At 36.8% G+C, this 26,283-nt stretch overlaps 2 protein-coding genes across 2 annotated transcripts in view; one reads left to right on the forward strand and one right to left on the reverse strand.

The window, feature by feature from the left end:
* Nucleotides 1-1,647: 1,647 nt before the first annotated feature.
* Nucleotides 1,648-16,883, forward strand: LOC127660881 (lymphocyte-specific helicase-like). Its single transcript, XM_052151342.1, has 23 exons — nucleotides 1,648-1,934; nucleotides 2,050-2,156; nucleotides 2,261-2,364; nucleotides 4,339-4,461; nucleotides 4,906-4,959; nucleotides 5,050-5,074; nucleotides 5,179-5,240; nucleotides 5,322-5,360; nucleotides 5,559-5,783; nucleotides 7,530-7,712; nucleotides 8,991-9,134; nucleotides 9,235-9,431; nucleotides 9,532-9,628; nucleotides 9,771-9,932; nucleotides 10,174-10,325; nucleotides 10,434-10,575; nucleotides 10,691-10,774; nucleotides 12,890-13,009; nucleotides 13,106-13,222; nucleotides 13,498-13,657; nucleotides 15,740-15,836; nucleotides 15,959-16,035; nucleotides 16,159-16,883. The coding sequence occupies exons 1-23, from the start codon at nucleotides 1,927-1,929 to the stop codon at nucleotides 16,248-16,250; spliced, it is 2,571 nt and encodes an 856-aa protein (XP_052007302.1). The 5' UTR covers nucleotides 1,648-1,926; the 3' UTR covers nucleotides 16,251-16,883.
* A 4,990-nt stretch (nucleotides 16,884-21,873) lies between these two features.
* Nucleotides 21,874-26,283, reverse strand: part of LOC127660684 (atlastin-2-like) — a 32,849-nt gene continuing 28,439 nt past the window's right edge. Inside the window, exon 13 of the mRNA XM_052151049.1 lies at nucleotides 21,874-22,850. Within this exon, the coding sequence (XP_052007009.1) occupies nucleotides 22,731-22,850 (120 nt within the window). The 3' untranslated portion in view covers nucleotides 21,874-22,730. The remainder of the gene's footprint in view (nucleotides 22,851-26,283) is intronic.

Below are 26,283 nucleotides of genomic sequence, written 5' to 3' on the forward strand. Positions count from 1 at the left end.
ACTAAACAAAATTGCATTTACCTTAAGTAATTCACTTACGTTTACCAAAATAAAGAGTGTTACTTAAATGCAACATAACTTTTTTTATGTCAACAGGATGCACACAACTGGGTTAAGTTAGTCCAACATGTCATTTTTTTTTTGAGTGCACCTCCTATCAGAAACTAATTGTCAAAAAGCTTGACACAATTTTCTGGAATTTTCCAGGCTGCTGAAAGGCACAGATAACTTGTATGTAAACGTCTTACCCACTGGAATTGTGATATAATCAATTAAAAGTGAAACAAGCTGGCTGTAAACAATTGTTGGAAGAATTACTTGTGTCATTTAGTAGATGTCCTAAACGACTTGCCAAAACTATAGTTTATTAATATGAATTCTATGGAGTGGTTAAAAAATGAGTTTTAATGACTTCAAATTAAGTGTATGTAAACTTCTGACTTCAGGTGTGTGTGTGTGTGAGAGATATAACAGTAGTCAGATTACAATTATTTTAAAATGTAACTTAATCCAATTGCAAGTAATTTTTTTTATTTTTTATATTACATAATCCAGATTACGTGAAATCTGTTACTACCCTGCACTGAAAATCACTTTATAATATTGAATCAATTAAAATCACGCTTCTCATATATTTTGCCCATGAGGTACAACCAAATCTGATATTATTTTTAGCTATGAGTGACGATACAAAATAACTTAATTATTATACAAAGTATCATCCGACTCTGATTGTATGAAGACTGATACAAGTCTCTGCAGAACAAAAATGGACTTTTTCCAATCAGTGGGCGTCTTCAAACCATAAAAATTTCATTGGTTAGTTTAGAAACGCCCATCCTGTTTGAAATCACCCACTGATTTGGAAATACCCATTCCTGTTCTGCAGCGACCTACTTTATTGTATGAGCTTTGTGCGCAAAGTTGTTACGTTGCTCGGCAACAGATCAAGATTATAAAAAAATTAAACTATTGGTTGAACATTGGTCTCTTATCATATCGCTGTTGTGTCGTTTTATAAAAGCAACTACTCACTCGAAACTGTGCGTTGTGATATATTTTCTATGACCACGAGTTAGGCACAACGTGAAGTAACGAAAATATGGATACTCCATCCAACTCTTCAGAAGCCTTTTATTTATTTATTTTTAAACAAAGTGTTCTTTAGTTCTCCATAAACAGGTTTGAGTTTGTCCAACTCCAAAACATAATTATTATACATGTACTGTCTGTAGCAAATATGCCGAACGACCTATTCATTTAAGAGTTAATTTTAGATCAGTCATCCTCAACACGCACAACCCACTTTTGCACTGAATGACCTGTGCTTTCGCGGGAAATGTCAAGTAGGCTGTTTGCATACATACCGCAGTCGAAGGGGCGTTATAAATAAGTGTCTAACTCTAAGACATATTTAGAATATAGTTTGCAACATGTTTCACTCATAAGTCTAACATAAATAGAAACTGTACCGTCTATGTAATATTTTCACATATTACATGTATTGCAATAAAGGGAATAATAAATTACCAATGTTAAATTTGCACCCCTCCAAATGTGAGCAGTAGTGGTTTCGTCCACAGTGGCGCGAAACGTCTCCGCGCGCTATTCCAAATTTTCAGTTTACAGTCTCGAGGTTGGTGTGCTTATCGGCTGTGAAACTGCAATTCTGCAGAGTTTTCGTATTATTTTATGTTTTACAAAGAAAGATAGACCTGTCAGGTGCATTTATTAAAATTGAACTTATTACATTTTAATTTAGTTCAAATTAACTGTAGGTAAAGGTCTTTTCAAAGTTCTTTTTTTGTTGTGAAAGGTTTTGTGGTACATTAGATAATCTGGTCATTAGTTAGAAATATTTGTCGTTAACGTTAATAGAACCGCGTTGAGTTTTTCTGGATCACACTTGTCCGTAAAGCAGCTGAAATGAGTAGGTAAGTGTCTTTCATTTGATTTTATGAGGTGTAGCGAGGCCATTCTGTTATTTTATTTTGTCCGTATTTATTTTATTGTAATAACTATCCATTTTTGCTTGTTCACGTGCTGCAGCATTGCCAGCATTTCCAAAGAAGGACCACGCAGTGTTTCTCCTCATTGTCCCAAACCCAACGAGTCTGTGGAGCCTGAAGGCACTGCAATGGAGGAGTCAACTTCAGGTAGGCAAAGCAATACACGTACACTTAAATCCTCAAGAGATGGTGGCAGACCGGTCTAAATTCATGCATTATGTCATTTGAGCTTAACCACCTGCACATTACAGAAAAGAGCCAGGCTGAAGAGATCATTATTACCAAGGAGATGGAGGAAGAAGAAAAGCATTTGATGGAGGAGGGAGAGAAGAAAGAAAGGAAGATGATGGAAGAGGTAAACCGTTGTGCCTTGCTTTGAAAACTACTATGAGTAATTGTGAATATTGAAATATTTCATGCAAGGACCAACGTGCATGGTTTTCATGCTCAAGGAAAACGTGGAAAAATCCGGGAATTTAAAATTTGGAAATTAATACACTTCTTTAAATTTAGACATTTTAGTATTGATTGACAATTTTTTTTTTTTTTTAGATATGCTTTGCTCTAAAACAGGCCTATCAGTCGATTAAAATGTTGAATCGAATTGATTACATGGTGTTAATTAATAAAATTCAATATTTAAATATTTGCTGAGAAAGCCACTCCAATAACAATTATATATAAATATTTACATTTATACATATACACACAGACTAGTGCCCAAAAGTTTGAAATAATGTACAGATTTTGCGGTTCCGGAAGGAAATTAGTACTTTAATTCCCCAAAGTGGCATTCATTTAATCACAAAGTATAGTCATTACTGATGTAAAAAGTAGCACCATCACTATATCATTTTTTATCAAATCTAGACCTTATCCTTGAGTGATCATGTTAAGTTGCTAATTTGGTATTAGAAAATCACTTGCCATCATATCAAACACCGCTGAAAGCTATTTGTTCGTTAAATGAAGCTAAAAATTGATTTTGAGTTACCACAGTATGCAATTGACTGGCATGTCTTAAGGTCAATATTAGGTCACAAATCGCAAAAAAGAAAACGCTTTCTCTAGAAACTCGTCAGTAAATCGTTGTTTTGAGGAATGAATGCTATACAATGCTTGAAATTGCCAAAAAAAAAAAAAAAGTGTCGATTTCATACAACGGTGTGCACTTAAGTCTTGAAAGGCAAAGGACAACTTGCTCTAACAAGGACAAAAAGAGATGTGGAAGGCCAGATGTACAACTAAACATGAGGATAAGTACATCACAGTCTCTAGTTTAATCTGCTAGACTGTAAGGTGTGAGAAGTGCCCGACAAGACAGTCACATCTATAGCAAGGGGTGAAATGTCATCGGAGTATCTGGACAAACTGACTGCTAGAATGCCAAGGATCTGCAAAGCTGTCATTGTAGCACGTGGAGGATTCTTTGAAGAAGTTTAAGTTTTTCTAATAGTAACTTCATGTTATTAATGTCCTGACTATATATATTGTGATCAGCTGAATGGCACTTTGGTGAATAAAAGTACCAATTTCTTTCCATAAGAGCAAAATCTGTACATTATTCCAAACTTTGTAAATTAAAATGCATTACATTATTGTGGCGGAGGAGTTGAGCTTTGACAAGACAATACAAAAAGCGACTTTAGAATCCATAGTATTGTTTATTTGCATATTATTGAACATAAGCCAGTCATTGGCATACAGTTCACAGCAATCCATTTTGCAAGTGAATTTGTCAATCAGTTTGAGATTTATTATGTGGGCTTGTTTAAGGACCCGTCAACGTACACGAGTCAGACGTGTGCTTTTGGAGCATCTCACTTTGGTTGCGATCACGGTGTAAAGTTAATTGAAGTTTTAATACTTAGAAGAACACGTCTTGAGATCCCCTAGTTCAGATTTGCACTCCATCAAGCGGTTTTGAAAGCAAGAACGCTTCCTTGTGTTGTGCTGTCTGCTGAAGGGTTGGTTATTTTTCTCTGTATAAGCTGCGTGTTGCCCATCCTCCGGAAGTTTTGCTTACTGCCGCTTGTAGAAAACGTGGTACTTCAAGCTTTCTCAGGAATCTTTGTTATTATGGTCCGAGGACATGATTGAGAATTTTTCTTCAACACGTTTTTTTTTTTTATACAATTAATCTAGCTGAATTACGTGTTAAATCGACAGCCCATCTCTAAATTATATAATTGCTCTGTGTGAGTGCAGGTGCTTTAAAATGATAAAAAAAATATCTTTGTCTATTAAATATTTTTATAATTCAGGCTAAAATTATATTGGAGACTGAGATGCACCTTAAGTGTTTATATTCTGCATACTTTGTTAACAGGCCAGACAGATGTGGGAAAAAGATTCTCAAGAGATGCGATTCAAAAGACTTCAGCACCTTTTGGAGAAAAGCAACATATACTCAAAGTTTCTGCTCACAAAGATGGAGCAGCAGCAGCAGGAGGTGTGTATTGTGTGCTCCAAAAACAGGAAAGAGCCGTCACGCTCCGAGGTTTACTGTTTCCGGATGTAAATCTCTCGAATGATTGTAACCTAACCTGCTTTAGTGGCGCAGATGTTTGTGGGCTGTGGAATGTGAAGGAACCAAACAAATGCTGCTGTTAATTGGTACCACCTGCCCCCTATTGTGATATTACAGTGTGTGTGCGCGCAGTGTTGTTAAAGGCTGTTAAGATCAGCAGAGTTTCTAAACCAGCCTCCATTCTTTACAAATGCATCCAAGTGTAATGTTAAATCCAATGATTCTGTAAAGGATTTTTTATGTGGACATAATGTCCACTGAGATACAGCATGCACACATTATCAGCTGCATTATTGGTATAAACATTGTGCATTTGAAGTTATTGATTTCTTTAACCTAAAATTAATAAACTTGTTCTTAAAACAGGAAAAACGCAGACAAGAAAGGCTTGAGAAGAAAGCTTCTAGTGTGAAGCAAAAGGTAATTTGTCTGAACATGCATATTTTTCCCCAATTTTGTTGCTTTGTTAAAAAGTATAATCATGAATTTCACACAACTTTTCTTTCATAGGGTAATGATAAAAAGACAGTGAAAGGTAAGCTTCTCAGGTTTTGTTTCTATACAATGTAATAAATCAATAAGGTTATTCATAAATTGTTAAATGTGCAATACATTTAATCACTTTTTTTTCATGTAAAGTGGAGAAAAAGAAGCGCGGAAGGGAAGAGGATTACAAAATTGCAGATGTGATGTCCAAAGAGGTGAGTCTTCAGTTTCACATTTGTTTAAACAATACCATAAATTGCCATGTTTTGTAATTTACATGGATTTTTCTCTTTTAGGAAATTCTGTCAAAGGCTAAAAAACCAAGAATGGAAGAGGTATTATGACTGGTTTGAAGCAGTTTACACAATGGTAGCTTTCTTAAACTCAAACAGGTGTTACTCATGAATTGAGGAGTTACTTGCATCGTGATATTAAGTATTTATCTCCATTTTGCCCAAATTTTTGCTTCTGCTAAATTACAGGCATCGATCTTTATACTCATGTTTTTCTTTGTAATGATCTCTTTTCTGAAGGAGGCTCATACAACAGTCAAATTGGAAGCTGAGGATATAGAGAAGCTCGGTGACTCAAACACTGAAATTAAAGGTCGGCTATCCGAGGCTATGCGGGAAAACAGTCAGCAGATGCTGGATCCAGAGAGAACAGTGAATGGTCAGCCTGTGCCTGCACAGCAACCCAAACTTTTTACTGGAGGTGTGATGAGGTGGTACCAGGTGGAAGGCATTGAATGGCTCCGGGTAAGTGCTTCTTTGAGAAGTGCTGAATGAGTAGTTTACCAGCAGAGGGCAGTACAGTTCTTCTGCTAGATAGATAAGATTAGATTTGGGGCTTGATGGTATTTGAAACATCTCAATTAGGGTTGTCATGATACCAACATTTTAGTAGTGTGTACCGAATACCAGTAAAATGTAACCATTCTCGATACCAATTTTAATACTTCAAAAATATTGGTAATATTCTACAAAGTTAAATATATCAATATAAATTCAAATACACAAAGCAACTGCATGTTTCTCAATTAAGTAAATATTGTTTCAAGTTTTTAAGTAGAACCCTTCACAGCGCTTCACTTTTTCCACATTTTGTTGTGTTAAATGCAGATTAAATTATTTTCCTCAATTCTACAAACAATACCCCATAATGACAACGTGAAAGAAGTTTGTTTGAAATCTTTGCAAATTTATAAAAAAATAAAAATGTACCTTTTTAGATCTATTAGGTTGGATGGGGAGTGTCGGTGCACAGCCATTTTCAGGTCTCTCCAGAGATGTTCAATCGGGTTCAAGTCTGGGCTCTGGCTGGGCCACTCAAGGACATTCACAGAGTTGTCCCGTAGCTACACCTTTGTTATCTTGGCTGTGTGCTTGTGGTCGTTGTCCTGTTGGAAGATGAACCTTCGCCCCAGTCTGAGGTCCAGAACACTATGGAGCAGGTTTTCATCAAGGATGTCTCTGTACATTGCTGCATTCATCTTTCCCTCGATCCTGACTAGTCTCCCAGTTCCTGCCGCTGAAAACATCCCCACAGCATGATGCTGCCACCACTATGCTTCACTGTAGAGATGTGATTGGCCAGTTGATGAGTGGTGCCTGGTTTCCTCCAGACATGATGCTTGCCATTCAGGCCAAATAGTTCAATCTTTGTTTAATCAGACCAGAGAATTTTGTTTCTCGTGGTCTGAGAGTCCTTCAGGTGCCTTTTGGCAAACTCCAGGCTGGCTGTCATGTGCCTTTTTACTGGGGAGTGGCTTCCGTTTGGACAGTCTACCATACAGGCCTGATTTGTGGAGTGCTGCAGAGATGGTTGTTCTTCTGAAAGGTTCTCCAAGCTGGAGCTCTGTCAGAGTGACCATCGGGTTCTTGGTCACCTCCCTGATTAAGGCCCTTCTCCCCTGATCGCTCAGTTCTAGGAAGAGTCCTGGTGGTTCCAAGCTTCCATTTACAGATGATAGAGTCCACTTTGCTCATTGGGACCTTCAATGCTGCAGACATTTTTCTGTACCCTTTAACAGATCTGTGCCTTGATACAAGCCTGTGTCGGAGGTCTACAGACAATTCCTTGGACTTCATGGCTTGGTTTGTGCTCTGACATGCACTGTTAACTGTGGGACCTTATATAGACAGGTGTGTGTGCCTTTCCAAATCAAGTCGTAGAAACATCTTGAGGATGATCAGTGGGAAACAGGATGCACCTGAGCTCAATTTTGAGTTTCATGGCAAAGGCTGTGAATAATTATGTACGTGTGTTTTTTTTTTTTTTTTTTTAAATACATTTGCAAAGATTTCAAACAAACTTCTTTCTGGGGTATTGTTTGGAAAAAGTGAAGCACTGTGAATACTTTCCGGATGCATGTATATGCACCAGTAAATGGTAGTAAACGGCAATATTTGCATTTGTAGAACCTTTTTTTTATTTTTTTTTTATTTACATTTGAGGGATGTGTAAATGTAGAATATTTGCTTATCATTTGGTATATTGTACAGATGCTTTGGGAAAATGGTATCAATGGTATCCTTGCTGATGAAATGGGTCTTGGAAAAACAATACAGTGCATTGCCCATGTTGCCATGATGGTTGAGAAGAAAGTCCTTGGGCCCTTCCTGGTCGTGGCCCCTTTGTCCACTCTTCCAAACTGGATCTCAGAATTCAAGCGCTTCACACCAGAGGTATGAAACAATTGATTTTTAAAATGCCCTTTTATTGAAATAATGGCTTTAACAGGGTTCCTGTGGATTTTTAAAGACTTAAAATGTCTTAAATTCAGTTTCCCAAAATGTAAGGTCATAAGTCTTAAATGATACATCAAAAGTCTTTATTTTTATTTAAAGAGGTCTTAAATTTGGGGGCGGAAATATCATGATATGACCTAATGTGATTATTAAACTTAAAAAAAAATATGAATTAGATAATGTGTGTGCTGCGTCCTTCAAAGTGAAAACACAGCAGTGTTGTATTTTCTCCAAGCATGTGGGGGTTTGAGTGTTTTCAGCTGTTGTAGAGCAGTTCAATCATTAAGCTAGAGTGACGAGACGTCCCTGTTTTTGGTGGCATGTCCCCAAATATGTCCCCATTTTTCCAGAGCATTCAAGACTTTTCATTGCGAAATATTACATTGTAAGGGCCTGATCAGCAAAGCCTAACATGTGGTGTTTATTTTGACCAGCAGAGGGGGCTACTCACTATAGCGGCTTCAATTCAGTCGTCTTTAATGATTACTTGGGTCAGGCCAATTTTGCCATTTAAGAACTGGACAAGGCAATTGAAGAGAATTAGCATCATAGTTATAAGCTTCAGTGTAATGCTAGTTATAAGCTTCAGTGTAATGCACATACTAGCTATTTATGTTATAAAGTTATATTATACAGTATTCAATAGAGCATGATATACCACACTGTAAAAAATATTTCCATGATTTGTAAACTTTTATATTTTTGCCAGATCAACTTGGATTTACTAATTTGTTCAGATAACATAATAATCTGTTTTTTTGAGTAAACTAATGGCACATGGATATAATGTGTAAAAAAATAAAATAAAAAGTTAATTCCACTAATTGTTAGTTTACTAGACTTTTTATTTTTTTATTATTAAACTAAAAATTAAGGCAACCAGGTTACGTTAAGTTTAACCAAAATTTCAGCACATTATTCACCATGGTCAAAATACATTAAAATCCTATTTTACCTGTTGAATACTGAACTTTAATGTCACTGGTATATTTCAGCATTTAAAGTTAAAAATGCCATGCTATGAATCAAATCTGGTTTGTTTTGTAAGTGGATACAATTTTAATTTTATTTGTTCAGGTCTTGAAAAAGGTCAAAGTCTTATATTTGAAAACTCTGCAGCAACCCTGTTTAAAACAACCCTTGACATTCAGAACTTATGCTATTGTTCCCATATACGATTGAATTAATCTGTTGTTCTTGCTCCCTGTGCTTAAGGTGTCAGTCGTGCTTTATCATGGATCACAAAAAGAGAGGATGGACCTCGTGAAACAGATCCGCAAGCACCAGGGCCCCCTCAAAATGTGTCCTGTTGTTGTGACCTCTTTTGAGATAGCAATGAGAGATAGGAGGTTTCTTCAGGTAAACCGATCTTTCCCTGCATTACCAGTTTGTCTGGAAGTTGGTTCCTAACATTTGTTTTAGCAATTCCAATAGAGGGTTCTTATGTTTGTCTCCTCAGCATTTCCACTGGAACTATCTGATTGTGGATGAAGGCCACAGAATTAAAAATTTGAATTGTCGACTAGTGCAAGAGCTGAAAATGTTACCGGCTGATAACAAACTGCTTCTGACAGGAACTCCCCTGCAGAATAACCTGTCTGAGCTGTGGTCTCTCCTCAACTTCCTCCTTCCTGATGTGTTTGATGACCTGAAGAGGTAAGCAGTCACATGGAAAAGGAATTCATAAAGTTGTGCTTAACATGTTAGTGGGTGCTTTGTTTTTAATGTCATGTTTATTTTTTTTTATTATTTTAAGTTTTGAGTCATGGTTTGACTTAAGCACAATCACATCTGATGCAGAAAATATTGTGGCTAGTGAGCGAGAGCACAACATCCTACACATGCTTCATCAGGTATCTTCACACCAAAGTCTTCTATAAGTTATCTGAACTATAATCTTAAATGCTTTTCTGACAGCAGAAAGTGTCAGGAATACACTTTGAATATGGCATTAAATTAACATTTTGGTTTTATTTTTGATGCATTTATTTCTAGATCCTCACACCTTTCCTTCTAAGAAGACTGAAGTCAGATGTCACGTTGGAGGTGCCACCAAAGAAAGAGATTGTGGTGTACGCGCCCCTCACCAACAAACAGGAGGCCTTTTATATGGCCATTGTTAACAAGACTATAGCAAAGCTATTGGGCCAGGAGAAAGTGAGTTTTATTGTTGTCTTCAATTGAGCCCAACCAATTTGTTTTTTGTTTTTTTTAGACCGATACTGATTTTAATAGGGGGAAATTCACTGATTACACGTATAGTGGTCGATATAGTTAATTTTTGCTAGAATGAAAACTTAAGTTGTTGGTAAGAAACAACCTGGAATTAGTGCTGTTTACAGTGAAAATTGTGAGAATTGTGTTCATGAGAAAAAAACATTTTAACTATTTCCTAAAGAATGATCTGGGACCTGTTCAGCTGACATCCAGCGGACGGCCGAAACGCAGGACCAGGAATTTGGTGGACTATTCTGAGGATAGCACTGACTCTGCCCAAGATCTAGAGAAATACCTAGAGAAGGTTCAGAGAGAGATGGAGAATTCAGAAAGGTTTGTGGCTCTGTCAGGGCTTTGCTGTTTTACCATTTCTTGAACTCATCGTTTATGATGTCATGAACACAAGCTTTATTTTGAAGTATATGGTTACTCACTCCTTAGTTCTGGCCCAGTAGTAGAAGTGCAAATGCCAGTTGATGCTCAAATCAACTTGAAACTGCAGAACATTTTGATGTTGCTAAAGAGGTGCTGCAATCATGCTTACTTGATAGAGTACCCTCTGGACCCTTCTGGAGAATATAAGGTAATTTACACACTGTTTAACATCAGCTTTGTAGGGGAGTGATCTCACCTAGTGTGAAGTGATTGCTTTGATAAGGCCATGAAAAAGTGAAGTAATATCCATCTCATTGGTACAGATTGATGAGCAGTTAGTTGAAGCATCAGGGAAATTTCTTGTCCTGGACAGAATGATTCCTGAACTGAAAAAAAGAGGACACAAGGTAAAGTTAGCAATTTCTCCCCATACTGTCTATAGATTTTAATTATTAACAGCTCTATCAGTGTGTCAAACTCCATTGGGGTTATTAGCCAATTGTGTGCACATTTAATTTGCTAGATGTATTTTTTATGGGAATTATATCTAGGGCTGGGTGATGCATTGAATATTTATTATATATTTGCAATGATTGTTGCAGGTGTAAAAGCAACATTGTGTATACATTTAAATCGTGGTGATTTGAAAGCACATTTTCTAAAATACCAACAAGGTTTTTGTTTTTACACCATTACAATGAGCTACTTACCCATCCTCTCCTTATGTTGTGACTCTTTTAGATGGAGGTATTCTGGTATCTTTGAGTTAAATCTCATTAAATTTGTTTCATTTCTGTGAATCAGTTCTTCTGAACTGGCCATTTGGTTGAATCGGTTCAAATCACTGACTCCAATTCCCTTATGTCATCGCAGCATTTCATGTTTCAGTAAAAAAATTATGTTGGAAAATATTGCAGTAAATGTTGTTTTTATATAAATCGTTTAGTCAAAGTTTTTGGTAAACATGCATTTCTACTGTAGTTTTTTGCATTAAAACATTTTGAATTTGTGGCAACAATAGATTGATTGAATAGGATAAAAATCCTTATTTTCTCTGGAATGGCTTAAGATAAATATACAATATAGTAAAAAAAAAAAACAATTGTGTGTGTCAGGGTTGCAATGGTATGATAACTGTATCAGGAAAATTTCACTGTATACTGTATTACACAATTACTATTATTAGTGAAAACAGAAGGGTTATTTTATTTATTTTTGAGCAAACACTATTATAATTGAAACTTGAAACCATTTATTTTATTGAAGTATGTGTTACAATTAAGAATGATGCGGTGTCCACTCTTGGTACATATGTGTAAAAAAAGTCTCCCTTTTGAAAATAAATAGAAAAAATAAGAAAGCTAACAGAATTATAAACATGATAAAAAAATATAATGTAACTATAACATGTTATATAACTAAAGCATGTTAGTTTACATGTTAGCATAGCATGTTAAATGAACTACTAAATGAAAATAACATCAGCTGTGTGATATTTTGAAGTAATGTCCTATGATTATTAACCGTTTAACATATACTGTAGGTACGCGACAGTGAGTACTCCTGTCTGTACTTTTAACTCTGTGGTTCTCAACTGATTTTGCTTCAGGACAGATTTTAGATTGGAAATAGTGTCGACCTGCCATAGATTAAACATGACCTGTATTTATACACTTACAACGAAGGAAAAGCTCCTCATTAACATGGTTGGGTCAGTGTGCTTGTCTTAAAAAAAAAAAATAATAATAATAATAAATTAATGTATTTATGAAAAATAAATACTAGCTGAAACACATCTTGAAACTTTAACTAAAACTGCCACTGTAGCCATATAACACTTTTCCTTGAGCAGAATATTGCACTACATATCGCTAAGTTTGTTCAAAGGGGAAAGCCAGATAGAAATAGCGCACTCGCGTGCATGGTTGCCAGATTGCACAAAATAAGTATTACTTTAGGCAGAATATTTGCCCAAGTATAAACCCAGTCCAACTAGACCTGTTGAGAAACACTGCTTTAACACACACTCACTCATGTCAGACCCCCCTCGCCTCGCTTCTCTCAGACATTTTCTCCGCTGCGTGTGTGTGTTGCAAGTTGAATAGTCTGACAGGCAGACAAGGAATAAAAGAAATGCGCATGTGAGAATCTCCGTCCGGTTGCATTTTTTTCTCAATACCGTAGGTAAGCAAATGTACATGGTATGATAACCATCAATTTTCAAACCGTGGTATATCGTTGCAACACTTATATATATATATATGGGGTGTGACAAGATCTCACAATATTACAACATGACGATATTTCTCTCGCGATATCAGCATGACTGAATTTGAGGGTGAAATTAGGATAGAAGATGCCCCCGCCATTTAAATCGTTTGTGTGGCAGCATTTTGGGTACCCAATGGAAACGATAAATGGCAGAGAATGTGACAAGACACACACAATATGCAAGTACTGTAAGAAAATAGTAATTTATTTATTTCACCAGTCTTTTACATCTACATTTTTGTATTATACAGGTGCTGATTTTTAGCCAGATGACCTCCATATTAGATATTCTGATGGATTATTGTTATCTCCGGGGTTACAAGTACAGCCGACTGGATGGGTCAATGAGTTACACAGTCAGAGATGAGAATGTGAGCAGCATGTTTTCTGTAGTAGTGGCTACCACAGTATTTTAATCACATTACAGTCAGTTTGGGTTGATTTTAATAATGCATTCTTTAATGCAGATGAAGAGGTTCTCTTCTGATCCAGAGGTGTTCCTCTTCCTCCTGAGCACTCGAGCTGGTGGTCTTGGAATCAACCTCACTGCTGCTGACACTGTCATTATATTTGACAGTGATTGGGTATGAGTTAAATATGCACAATTTGCTTCACATGTGACCTTGTTTAAAAGTATTCAGAAATATTTTTTTTCTAAATTAAGATCCACTCTTTTATAATGCAAACAATATTAATTATTGCATCAATTTTAGAGTTTGTAAAGTTTCCAATAACTGAATAACTACAAAACAAATTCTGCTTTTGTAACATTAACTAGTTACCGATATTGTTGGCATCGGTAACTGAAAACTATTGCATTAAAATGATCGTGCGTCCATGCATTGAATTTTATCCTCAGAATCCTCAGGCAGATTTACAGGCGCAGGATCGATGTCACCGTATTGGGCAGACAAAACCTGTGGTAGTGTATCGCCTCATCACAGTCAACACCATTGATGAGAAGATCCTGGAGAGAGCATCTGCCAAGAGAAAGCTGGAGAAAATGGTCATTCACAAAAGTAAGTGGCTATTTCAGAAAATGACAGCAACTATTTATAAGGTATTTTTCAACACTTGGTAAGCTCTCTGCGTAGACTCAACACTCATTACACAATATGTTATATTATTTTCTAAGCTTATTGTTTGGGCATAACTATTTGTATCCATGTGTTTTATTCATGCACTCAAAGAGCACTTTATTAGGAACACTGTGGCCCTACAAATGCCCAACATGGTCTTCTGCTGTAGTGAACAATAACGGAAGCTCCTGACCTGTATCTGCATGATTTTATGCATTGCACTGCTGCCACACAATTGGATGATTTAATAATCTCATGATTAATTAGGTGTACAGGTGTTCTTAATAAAGTTCTAGGTGAATTGTATTTATGATTTACTATGTCAGACTGCATGATACACATCGTAGCCGACTGCGAGTGTTGCAGAATAGAAGCGAAATGGCGAAATTTGCCAACCACAGATTTTTTTACATTTTTTTTTTCCCTCAAGTTGAGACATCAGCATTTCCATTGCTCCAATACCACTCCATCACAAGCATAGGCTAACATTTACAAGAAAGATGGATTTTGTCAAATACAGAAATTACAGGTGTTGAGAATGAACATGAGTGCGTGAGGTAACCTACAGTAATGATGAGCTAACCCAAGCAAATATTCATTGTGGAAATAAGTTAAAAAAAAATAACAAACTTTACCGTTCACATTGAAGAAAACAAAAAAGGACTTTCTCCTCTTTTAGATTTGTAACCTATAGGCCATGAAAATTAATAAAGGCTGATAATATATCATGCTTGCATACTCCCTATGGATGATGCACAAATATGACAGATTTCTAGAATTGTATCCAATTGTAGTTGCTGATTTGGAATAAAATGTCCAAAAAATACTTGCCAGTATAAATTGTTCAATCTTTTTATTTTATTTATTTATTGTTAAATAAAATTGTGTAGTGGTGTAAATCTTATCTAAAAGAAGTTTACAGACGTTTAAAGTAAATTTATTAAAAGTAAAATGGTAATTTAAAATAACTTTGTAAAGAAAATGCATGATAAATGTAAAGGAACATATATTAGAAAATGCAATTATGTATTTTTGTTTTGTAGCCTGAGATCTGTATTCAATTCAGAGAATATTGCTTTCATATTGCTGACGTGTTACACTTTTCTCCAAGTATTTTCTGCTTATTTATTAAAAATGTATATAAAATGTAGATAAATCATTGGAAGTGCTTGAGTAGAGTGATAACTTGGTGCAAACGCGGAGCAGCTTTCTTTCGGGTGCGAGAGGAGCGTAAAATCTCATCTGGTCATCGTAATAGCAGTCACACTGTACGGCTGCGATGCTACATTTCTGACACTGCCATAACTTTGTCAGTGGCTGAAGATCATCGCAAAGGCTATTAATCGGCCGTCTGTGAACATGTCACACTGAACATTCTAAGATTGCTGATTTTGCCCTGCAATTAGAGAAATCCTTTAGGATTCCCAAAATTTGTCTCAGATGGCCAAAATCGTACAGTGTGAACCCACCTTAAGTATCTTGGAAAGCAAGGTTGTTGTTTTGTTTTTTTTCTACTGTAAGGGGGTTAAAGGGAAAGGAGGCGGCGAGAACCAGCTTAACAATATAAATATTTCATTAAATAAAGACTCACCCAAACACATACAGGGCAGCTGCCTGTAATTCTCTCTCTTGAAATGTCATCACCGGCCGCCTTTATCCCTTGTGCGCCCCATCAGGCTGATTGGGGACCGGGTGTGTGTCATTCCAGCCCGGCATCCTCTGCTCTACATCTCCTTTTAATGCATGGAACAGCCCATGTTTGTAATGCGCCTATGATGCCTTAGTGAACTGCCTACCTAGACAGTACATTAAGTTTTGTAACCGATGATACTGTCTAATATTAAGTTGTTAATTTTAAAGAAATGTTTGACGGAACAAAGAATTGCTATCCTTTAACCTTGATTATTTAAACAGCCTTTTCTATCCTGAAACAACTGGTAGCTGTGTCATTTTTATTTTTAATGTGCTTAAAATGAGCTGTGGATCTCTGTTGACATCTAGTTTCTGATGATTTTATTTTAGATAAATTCAAAGGTTCAAAAGCAGAGCTCAAACAGACAAAGAGTTGTGTGGATATAAATGAGCTGGTGGAACTGTTGAAATCCAGAGACTACGACAGGTAAAAATATTTATATTGTAAATTCCAAAGCTGTCTGGCGAGTCATGTCACCAGATGTAATAATGTAAGTGGCTTCATTAGAGACCCTCTGTTCAGACATTGTGATTCATGCTGTGTTGCAGGGAAGTGAAAGGCACTAAAGGAAAGGTCATCAGTGACAAAGACCTAGAGATCCTATTGGACCGCAGTGATTTAATGGGTAAATTGGACTGTCAATGCATCTCTTTTGTGCTTTGCATGGTCCATTTTCAAACGTTTCTTATAGATTGGTGCTTTCATATTGTAATGCCCCTTCTAATGTGAATCAAATGTTCTGTTTCAGATCAAGCCAAGAAGCGTGTTAAACAGGAGAAGGATGGTGTGTTTAAGGTTATAGAGGCCAAAGATGAAAATGATGACATCAGTCTGTCTTGAGAATTAATGATCCTTGAAACTCACTTTTAGACCAAAGTTATTGCTAATGCCTGAACTAATCAAGCAACACTAAAAACTGGTCTTAAAACTGCCTGCTGGTTATACAGAAAGATTAATGTGATTTATTTTCTGCTGTTTTATACTTTTGTTAACCACTGCTGCTTTTTTTAGTTCATCCCTCTAGTTATCAATCATCCAGCAGTTTTGAAATGCAAACTCTCGTATTTGGAAAATAGCAATAGGCCTTAAACTTAGCTACTTGTAAATACTGTTGTACATTTCATGCCTAGTTGACTGAATATGAATAGCATACATATAAGCAGAGAAATGTTCTCTACAGCACTTTGAACTGCTCTAGAATACTGTACAACATAGTTCTTTTTTGTATTGTTTTATTTTCCATGTGTTCAAAATGTAATAAATGTTTGCATGCTGTGTGTCATCATATCTATACTTGGGGTATTCAAAAGAAATAGATTCAGAAATATTATTGCACATGACTTTTCTGTGAGTTTATGTAAATTTGATAGTTCATCCATGAATGGTGTGTCTGCCCATGTGGCCACTTAAAGAAATGTACTGGGATCAAAACCAGAAAAAAAGTTATGTTCTCTTTAAAAAATTAAATTTGCCACAAAGTAATTTTGATATGTCCCTTGTTTTTTTTTTTTTTAAACTGCTATTTACATGAATTAATTTAGCACTGAAGTCTATGGGGCAAGGCATGCCAGAATGCCTAAAAGCAGTGGGACAACTGTGTGTGGATTAAACTCCATGTAAACCGTCAATTTCTAGCATCATTGCTCTTTATATGACAAGTTGAAATGGTAAATGCTTTTTAACATTCGCGGTATTCAAAGCGCTTTACACTGCGTCTCTTTCACACACTAATGATGACAGAGCTGCCACGCAAGGCGCTAGCCTGACATTGGGAGCAACTTGAGTTTCAGTGTGTTGCCCAAGGACACTTCGACATGTAGGCTGGGAATCTAAACACCAACCCTGCGATTATTGGACAACCACCTGAGCCACAGCCGCCCCTATTGTATAAATTTTTACATCCCCTATTGGACGCAACTGCACAGACAATGTTAGAAAGTTTTTATAATCGCTATGAATTGTCAAAGTCTTAACACAATATTTGACAAGTGACTTTGGAAACCACATTTCCCCTCTTTTTTCAAAGCAATGCAATAGACTTAAAAACATGTCAATAGTATTAGATCTTAAATTCTATTGAACCTGTTGTTCAATACAAGTTAAGATTCATTGATGGCATGAGTGGCATAATTTGGTTACCACAAAAAATAATTTATACTTTCATGTTTATAAAATATATATATATATATATATATATATATCAGTTGCAGCAAGGTAATTACAAGGGAAGTGAACGATGCCAGTACATAAATGTTAAACTATATCAATAGTTCACACGATTTTAGTGTGATAAAGCAGCTTTACAAGGTTTGCCAGTGTTACACCATGTCTAACACAGTTGTACTATTGGCTATAACTTAAAAAGTTAATAAGCAATTTTATCACACTAAAATCATGTTAACATGTATAAAGGTTTGTGACTACTTTTGAAACTGTATTTTACTGTTTATAGACTGGCCCCATTCACCACAATTGTAAGTGCTTCACTGTAACTCATTTATTTTTTATTAACATTATGCCACATATTCTATAAATTGAGCTTAACTTGTATTGAACTTGGAACATTCCTTTAATCCTGCAGTTTCCCAATTAGGTTGAAATCACATTTTATAAAAGAAATGTGGCCAGTAGCAAAATTACATTGTCATAAGTTACACAAAATTGCTTACATAATGTCTTGAGATCATTAGATTTAGCTAAACATCAGCAGTTAATTTCTGCTGCATGTTCTCCAGGTTTGTTCTAATGTCCTGTATCACTCACTGTAAGAGAAGAAATCATTGAGTCATTTGAGAAATACAATCATAAAAGGTCACCCTAAGATTTCATAATTCATTCCAAAAGACAAAATTGACGGGGTTAGACAATTTTTTACCGATTAATTTCAATGAATGTCCCAATCATTCATGATTACTGGATGATAGATGCTATTTGCAAATAGTGTTGGGCTCAAGTCAGAGTCCAAATGGGGCTGAGTCTAAATGAATCTGAATGCAAGCTCAAAACCAATATTTTAACTTTCACAATTGTCAACATAAATGTAACAAAAACACCTTTATATTTTATGATTAGTTTCCTGCTGAACAGACTTCAAAGTAGTTGCAGAATAAAAGCATGTGCTTTAGATGTATGAAGACAAAACTGTCCTTCAACACACTTTTTATTGTGTTCTGTTAATATTTCCCCTCCACTCAAACATAGACTAGAGAAAGTGAAAGTTGCAGTTATTATTGTTTTGAATTTTAATTTTGTTTTTATATTTCTACTTCATTTTCAATTAGTCAATTTAATTTAGTTTTATTTAAAATGATCACTATCTAAGTATAAAATAATAGTCTGTGATTTCTTTCTGAATTGATTTGGGAAAAGTACAGTACATACACATAATTCAACACAGTGTTAATCAGCACTCGCTGAGAAGTTACATCTCACGATTTGAATGCAAATGCTACAATCCAAAAACACTGGAAAAGCCCACTGATAATATTAGGGCTATGTTGTCTCAGACATGATGTTCTTGTTCATTTTTGTGCAAACACACAATACAGGGCAGTTTGGCAATCTCAATGCTGTGCGTTACAGGAAGACATCCTCCTCCCTTATGTGGTACCCTTTCTGCAGGCTCATTCAGATATGACTCTCCAGCATGACAATGCCACCAGCCATACTGCTCGTTCTGTGCATGATTTCCTGCAAGACAGGAATGTCAGTGTTCTGCGATGGGCAGTGAAGAGCCCGGATCTCAATCCCATTGAGCACGTCTGGGACCTGTTGGATCAGAGGGTGAGGGCTAGGGCCATTCTCCCCAGATATGTCCAGGAACTTGCAAGTGACTTGGTGGAAGAGTGGACTAACATCTCACAGCAAAAACTGGCAAATCTGGTGCAGTCCATGAGGAGATACACTGCAGTACTTAATGCAGCAGGTGGCCACACCAGAAACTGACTGTTAATTTTGATAAACAGTGTGATCAGACACAGAATGTGTTGGGTGTGAACAGCCACCAAAACAATAGACAACCTCAAAAAAAAAAAAAACACTGAAAATATCAAACGGGCTGGATTTGGCCCACAGGCTGCCAGATGAATAGGCCTGCCCTACACAAACATCAACCCCTACCCTAAACTTCCCTTACGAAAATAATCCATGGTTAACAAACCTTTCAACTACCTGACCTTCATCATGAGGATCTCTTTATATTCATTTTTATTTATTATTATAAGTGGTATTAAGAGTGGACACAGGAATGTGGGGAAAAAGATGAATTAGAACCCTATTCGTCAGCACAAAAAAAAAAAAAAGCACATCCTCACCATTGTTCAGCCAGCTCCATGAGGCTCATTTTCTGTGAAATTCTGTCACTGAGGCCGAGATAATCCTTCTCTCTCTCACTCCAGCAAGCTGCTGGCCTCCTTGAGTCTTTCTCCCTCTTTTCTGCTCATCATTTCTGACATCATCTCTTCTTTGTGAATGTTCTCCAGCATTTCTGTGAAGATTTGCTTGTCTTTCTTGAGTTTACTGACCACCTCAATCAAGGTCTCGCACTCTTCTCAAACAATCGGACTGCTGTAGAGAGGCATTTTGCTGCTCCTGCAGTTGAATTATCTCCACTCTCTGTTTGTTGTGAATTGATTTCGATTCATGTTTCATGGCCTCCACTTGTTGGCACACTTTGTCTTTTTCCGTTTGGCACTTCTCCAACTTGGCATAACATTTTCAATTATGTCCTGAGATTGCTTTACATTCTTCTCTTTGTCAAACTCTTTGGTGCAAGCCAATTGATTGAGATATTGTTATTCTCCTGAGCTTTAAATAAAAGATCTCTGAGGTCTCTTGCGGATTCAGTTCTCAGTGCTGAAACTCCTCAAGTCTCTGATTAATGATGAGGTGCTTCTTGTGCACCTCTTCAGCCATCTGCTTCAACTTCTTTACTGTTTTTTGAGAGCTCTTTTTCCTCATCGAGCTCCACACTTATTTGGTCCTTTATTGCATTGGCATGTTTGAGTCGCTCGTCTTTCTCCAGTACTGCTTTAAGCTGTTTGATAGTTATTTTTGTTGCTTTTGGCTGTAGACAGTTCCTTCCTCATATCTTCACAGGTATGCTCAAACGTGGTGGTGATTTTTCTGTTCCTCACATTTCAGCAATAAGATTCATTTCCTTTTCCTTTGATATCTCTTTCATATTTTTCAGTTCTTGCTGCTTGACCAACAATAAATGTATCAGATGTACCAGATGTTGATTTTCCAAGTCCTTCTGTTGCAGTTGTTCCTTCACAACTTCAAGATGTTTGCCTTTAAAAGACTTTGGTCAACTCTGCTTCTTTTCCTACCCTTTGATAAATGTTTCTAAATAACTTTGGAAGAGCTTGATATACATTCAGTAGCTCTTGTTGAATTAGACCTTTATAACTAGGCTTTATAGTTATGGTCCATCTGGAAATCATATTTTGGCCCAAGGATACTCACTGCAGCTTCCTCTATTTTCAGCAGATCTGGTCGGGCTAAACTCTTTTGCAGTGATTCCATTGTCTGCTCATCAGAATCTTGATCAGCATTCCCATTTTGCAGTGAACACGGTCACACCTTGAAGAACCTCTTTTCAAGGGTGTCCACTGCACAAGAAGCATCTTGTCCTTTTTTCCACTGACTAAAAAAAAAGTACCTCTTTGTCATTTGATTGCATTTCACTGTTGTCGGCTTCCGGCTGATGAGTATTCAGCTGATCAGAAATAGGTCACTCCATTCACTGCTGTGTTTGATGAATACAATCAAGTTTGTACCAGAGTACAAACCTTCTAGTCGGTTGAAAGTCTGGATTCATTTAAACTGAAAGTGTTTGCTCTGTAAGAGATATAGGCCGTAAACTGTTAACATTGTGCTGACTTTGTAGTTTTCATTGGCAATATTAGCTGATAGTCAATTAAGTTCATTTGACCAATTCTCAATGAAAAGACAGCTTACTTTTATACCAAAGTGCTTGAAAGATGAGGTAGAAAAATACAAATTGAAAGAAATTTCTAAGAGCCCTTACCTTACTTGAAGAATTTCATTCTACCTGAACGGACAGCGCAATTCAAACCCCATTGTTTAAAAATGTCTGTCACCATAGTAACAGGATCAATGCTGGCAACCTTAAGTTTAACATTGGTTAAAAATGTTGTGGTTAACAGAGTATAAACACTGCAATGTGGCATACCGCTAGTTGACCAAAAACAAACAAGATATCTGTTCCTTTCGTTTCTATTTAGGAAGCTATTTCTTTCTAACTAGGGTTTCCACACCTTTTGGTTAATAAAATTATTTTTCTACTATCATTTGTTTCAGTCGGTCACGATTAATTTATAAGAATTATTCAACAACATTTTAGATATTGCACTGGCTGATATTGAAGAGCAGAGTATAATATATAGAAAAATATATATTCTCTAGAAATGTTCAATGTTTTAAAGGATTTAATACTTTCACAATTTAAAAATTCCCTGATATTTCCACATTTCCATAATTGTTTTAACCCTGTCAAACTGTGTCTTGCATAAAGTATTCTTAATACAACTCACAAAAAAAAATGTAAATATTTTAATCATTTAAAAAATAAATTACAGGGCCTTAAAAGACCAATCATAATACCATGAGCACTCCCATGCATCACAAAGCTGTGCACAATGAAAGGTGCTCTAAACTTGGATAAGTACAGCAAATGATAAAGGCAAATTCAACGTCACATTCATACTTATTTCAAAACATTTGACTGTAAATTGACCCCCCCCCCCCCTACACTAATTTACATGCATGAGGCTACGATATAGTCTATCCCAAAATTGTACAGAATGAGGCACACTAAAGGGTAGTTTTGGATGGCTTTACAACTTCAGCATTCCAAAATAGCTATGTATAAAGTATGGCACAAGAAATCCTACAAAAAAAACTTTTGTGGTAACTATGGTAGAAGGCAAATCCCAATATGGAATTAAAGGCTATGGATTGTGCACTTTTAAAGCAGTAATTGAACCGTTAAGAGATTAAGGGATTAAAGATCTAGTGTACAAATTGATACTATGTTTGCCTGCCAAAATAATACTTCAACTCAAGAGAAATCCAAACCTGCATATATACCTGATAACTTAAACCTGAATCAAAAACGTAAATGCATATGTAATGATGTTCCTTGCTGTTATCGTGTCAGTCTATGTTTCAGGGTAAACCCTGCTGCAAACTTTGGTTAGATTCTCCAGCCTAAATGACCAAATATCCCAAATAAAAACTACACAACGTTAAACCACTGATTGTTCAAACACTGGTCATAAAAGGCACAGCAAACTGTCAGTTGGTCTTCAACTTTGCAGTTTGTTTCACCTGATCTGTTAAAGTGGCTCTTATAGAGTTTACAACAGTCTGTCGGACATTTTCTTCCATGTACTGCTCAGTAAGTGGCTTCAGCACCTAGAAAGATCAAAGGAGAAAATATCAACATTGAGAACATTTATTTATACATATTCTGAAGAAAGTACGAGTGGTCCTTGCCCATGCTAAACTTGTCAACACAATGCCAGGGCATTGTTATGCTGTTGGTGTTCCAGGTGGTTAAATGCATAGGTTTATGGGTTTGTTCAAATCCCTAACCCCAAAAGTGGGCAATATTAAGTGATGTTTGCCTTAGCAAACACCAATAACAACAACACAAATACAGATCACATTATAAATCATAGTGAGGAAAATACAATTAAACAAAATCATATTACCCCAAGGGCAGTTTAGTATTAAACCAAGACAAACAGATCTCAAAAGCACCTCAAATGAGAATAATGGTCATTGACAAATAAGGTTGTTCGAGATGATACAAATGAAACATCTTTTAAAAAGAGGTTTAAAACACATCAAGTTTGTAGAAATTACATTTTTGTGCCCAAGTTTGATTTTGAAAAGCATTTGTAGCCTTTTTCTAAAAAAATGAAATACAATTTTACCAGCGTCTACACGCATGGACGTTGTATTTTGGCTTCGCTATAAGCAACTTATAATTTAAATGAATAAAAGCTAACTGAATACTTTTCACAACACTCTAGAATGTCATTTAAGGGTTAAACTTCTGGCGCACCGAGTGACGCGACACAACAACATGACTTTGATTTCCGTGAATCGCTTTTACGGATGCAGCACCAACAAAATTGCATCTGGTTTTTCCATTGAAACCTATTTGGGTGTAAAGAGTAGCATCTCTAGTTTCGTTTGATATGCCACTTTAAAAAATACATTAATTTTTCAGGTCAGCACACTGATAAACATGATGTCCACATACGTGGAACCTCAGAGATGTCAACATATGTGGATTCCCTCAGAAGTTGTTGTTTTAAATAACTTCCAACATTAACACATCTGTGGGTCATTTCGCTTCATTTTAATATAAATTTTGTTATATTTTATTTTATTATTACCAGAGGTGGGAGTAACAAGCAAGTCGAGTCAGTGACTCACCTCAAGCAAGTCAAGCCACAGTACTAAAATAAATAGAGGTTCATTTTTGAAAGAAATATTTATATTTGCTCTGAATGATGAACTTTACATATCTTTACATTCAATTTTTTATATGAATCATATAACAGTAATGTGCTATACAATATATATATATATATATACACTCACCTAAAGGATTATTAGGAACATCATACTAATACTGTGTTTGACCCCCTTTCGCCTTCAGAACTGCCTTAATTCTACGTGGCATTGATTTAACAAGGTGCTGAAAGCATTCTTTAGAAATGTTGGCCCATATTGATAGGATAGCATCTTGCAGTTGATGAAGATTTGTGGGATGCACATCCAGGGCACGAAGCTCCCGTTCCACCACATCCCAAACATGCTCTATTGGGTTGAGATCTGGTGACTGTGGGGGCCATTTTAGTACAGTGAACTCATTGTCATGTTCAAGAAACCAATTTGAAATGATTCGAGCTTTGTGACATGGTGCATTATCCTGCTGGAAGTAGCCATCAGAGGATGGGTACATGGTGGCCATAAAGGGATTGACATGGTCAGAAACAATGCTCAGGTAGGCCGTGGCATTTAAACGATGCCCAATTGGCACTAAGGGGCCTAAAGTGTGCCAAGAAAACATCCCCCACACCATTACACCACCACCACCAGCCTGCACAGTGGTAACAAGGCATGATGGATCCATGTTCTCATTCTGTTTACGCCAAATTCTGACTCTACCATCTGAATGTATCAACAGAAATTGAGACTCCTCAGACCAGGCAACATTTTTCCAGTCTTCAACTGCCCAATTTTGGTGAGCTCTTGCAAATTGTAGCCTCTTTTTCCTATTTGTAGTGGAGATGAGTGGTACCCGGTGGGGTCTTCTGCTGTTGTAGCCCATCCGCCTCAAGGTTGTGCGTGTTGTGGCTTCACAAATGCTTTGCTGCATACCTCGGTTGTAACGAGTGGTTATTTCAGGCAAAGTTGCTCTTCTATCAGCTTGAATCAGTCGGCCCATTCTCCTCTGACCTCTAGCATCAACAAGGCATTTTCGCCCACAGGACTGCCGCATACTGGATGTTTTTCCCTTTTCACACCATTCTTTGTAAACCCTAGAAATGGTTGTGCGTGAAAATCCCAGTAACTGAGCAGATTGTGAAATACTCAGACCGGCCCGTCTTGCACCAACAACCATGCCACACTCAAAATTGCTTAAATCACCTTTCTTTCCCATTCTGACATTCAGTTTGGAGTTCAGGAGGTTGTCTTGACCAGGGCCACACCCCTAAATGCATTGAAGCAACTGCCATGTGATTGGTTGATTAGATAATTGCATTAATGAGAAATTGAACAGGTGTTCCTAATAATCCTTTAGGTGAGTGTATATAAATATATATATATATATATATACACATACAGGTGAAACTCGAAAAATTAGAATATCGTGCAAAAGTTCATTAATTTCAGTAATTCAACTTAAAAGGTGAAACTAATATATTATATAGACTCATTACAAGCAAAGTAAGATATTTCAAGCCTTTATTTGATATAATTTTGATGATTATGGCTTACAGCTTATGAAAACCCCAAATTCAGAATCTCAGAAAATTAGAATATTACATGAAATCAATAAAAAAAAGGATTTTAAATACAGAAATGTCGGCCCTCTGAAAAGTATAATCATGCATATGTACTCAGTACTTGGTTTGGGCCCCTTTTGCATTAATTACTGCCTCAATGCGGCGTGGCATGGATGCTATCAGCCTGTGGCACTGCTGAGGTGTTATGGAAGACCAAGATGCTTCAAGAGCTGCCTTCAGCTCTTCTGCATTGTTTGGTCTCATGTCTCTCATCTTTCTCTTGGCAATGCCCCATAGATTCTCTATGGGGTTCAGGTCAGGCGAGTTTGCTGGCCAATCAAGCACAGTAATACCATGGTCATTGAACCAGGTTTTGGTACTTTTGGCAGTGTGGGCAGGTGCCAAGTCCTGCTGGAAAATGAAGTCAGCATCTCCATAAAGCTTGTCTGCTGAAGGAAGCATGAAGTGCTCTAAAATGTCCCGGTAGACGGCTGCGTTGACTCTGGACTTAATAAAGCACAGTGGACCAACACCAGCCGATGACATGGCTCCCCAAACCAACACAGACTGTGGAAACTTCACACTGGACTTCAAGCATCTTGGATTGTGTGCCTCTCCATTCTTCCTCCAGACTCTGGGACCTTGGTTTCCAAATGAGATGCAAAATTTGCTCTCATCAGAAAATAGGACTTTGGACCACTGAGCAACAGACCAGTTCTTTTTTTCTTTAGCCCAGGTAAGACGTTTGACATTTGAAGCCCATGTCCAGGACCCATCTGTGTGTGGTGGCTCTTGATGCAGTAACTCCAGCCTCAGTCCAC

This window comes from Xyrauchen texanus, chromosome 20 (assembly GCF_025860055.1).
Source record: "Xyrauchen texanus isolate HMW12.3.18 chromosome 20, RBS_HiC_50CHRs, whole genome shotgun sequence".
NCBI classification, from domain to species: domain Eukaryota; kingdom Metazoa; phylum Chordata; class Actinopteri; order Cypriniformes; family Catostomidae; genus Xyrauchen; species Xyrauchen texanus.

Excerpts from the sequence above, each read along its gene's own strand:
- LOC127660881 (XM_052151342.1), top strand. Across the intron at positions 10,576-10,690 it reads ACCCTTCTGGAGAATATAAG|ATTGATGAGCAGTTAGTTGA; the intron begins GTAATTTACACA and ends TCATTGGTACAG. Across the intron at positions 16,036-16,158 it reads GGACCGCAGTGATTTAATGG|ATCAAGCCAAGAAGCGTGTT; the intron begins GTAAATTGGACT and ends GTTCTGTTTCAG.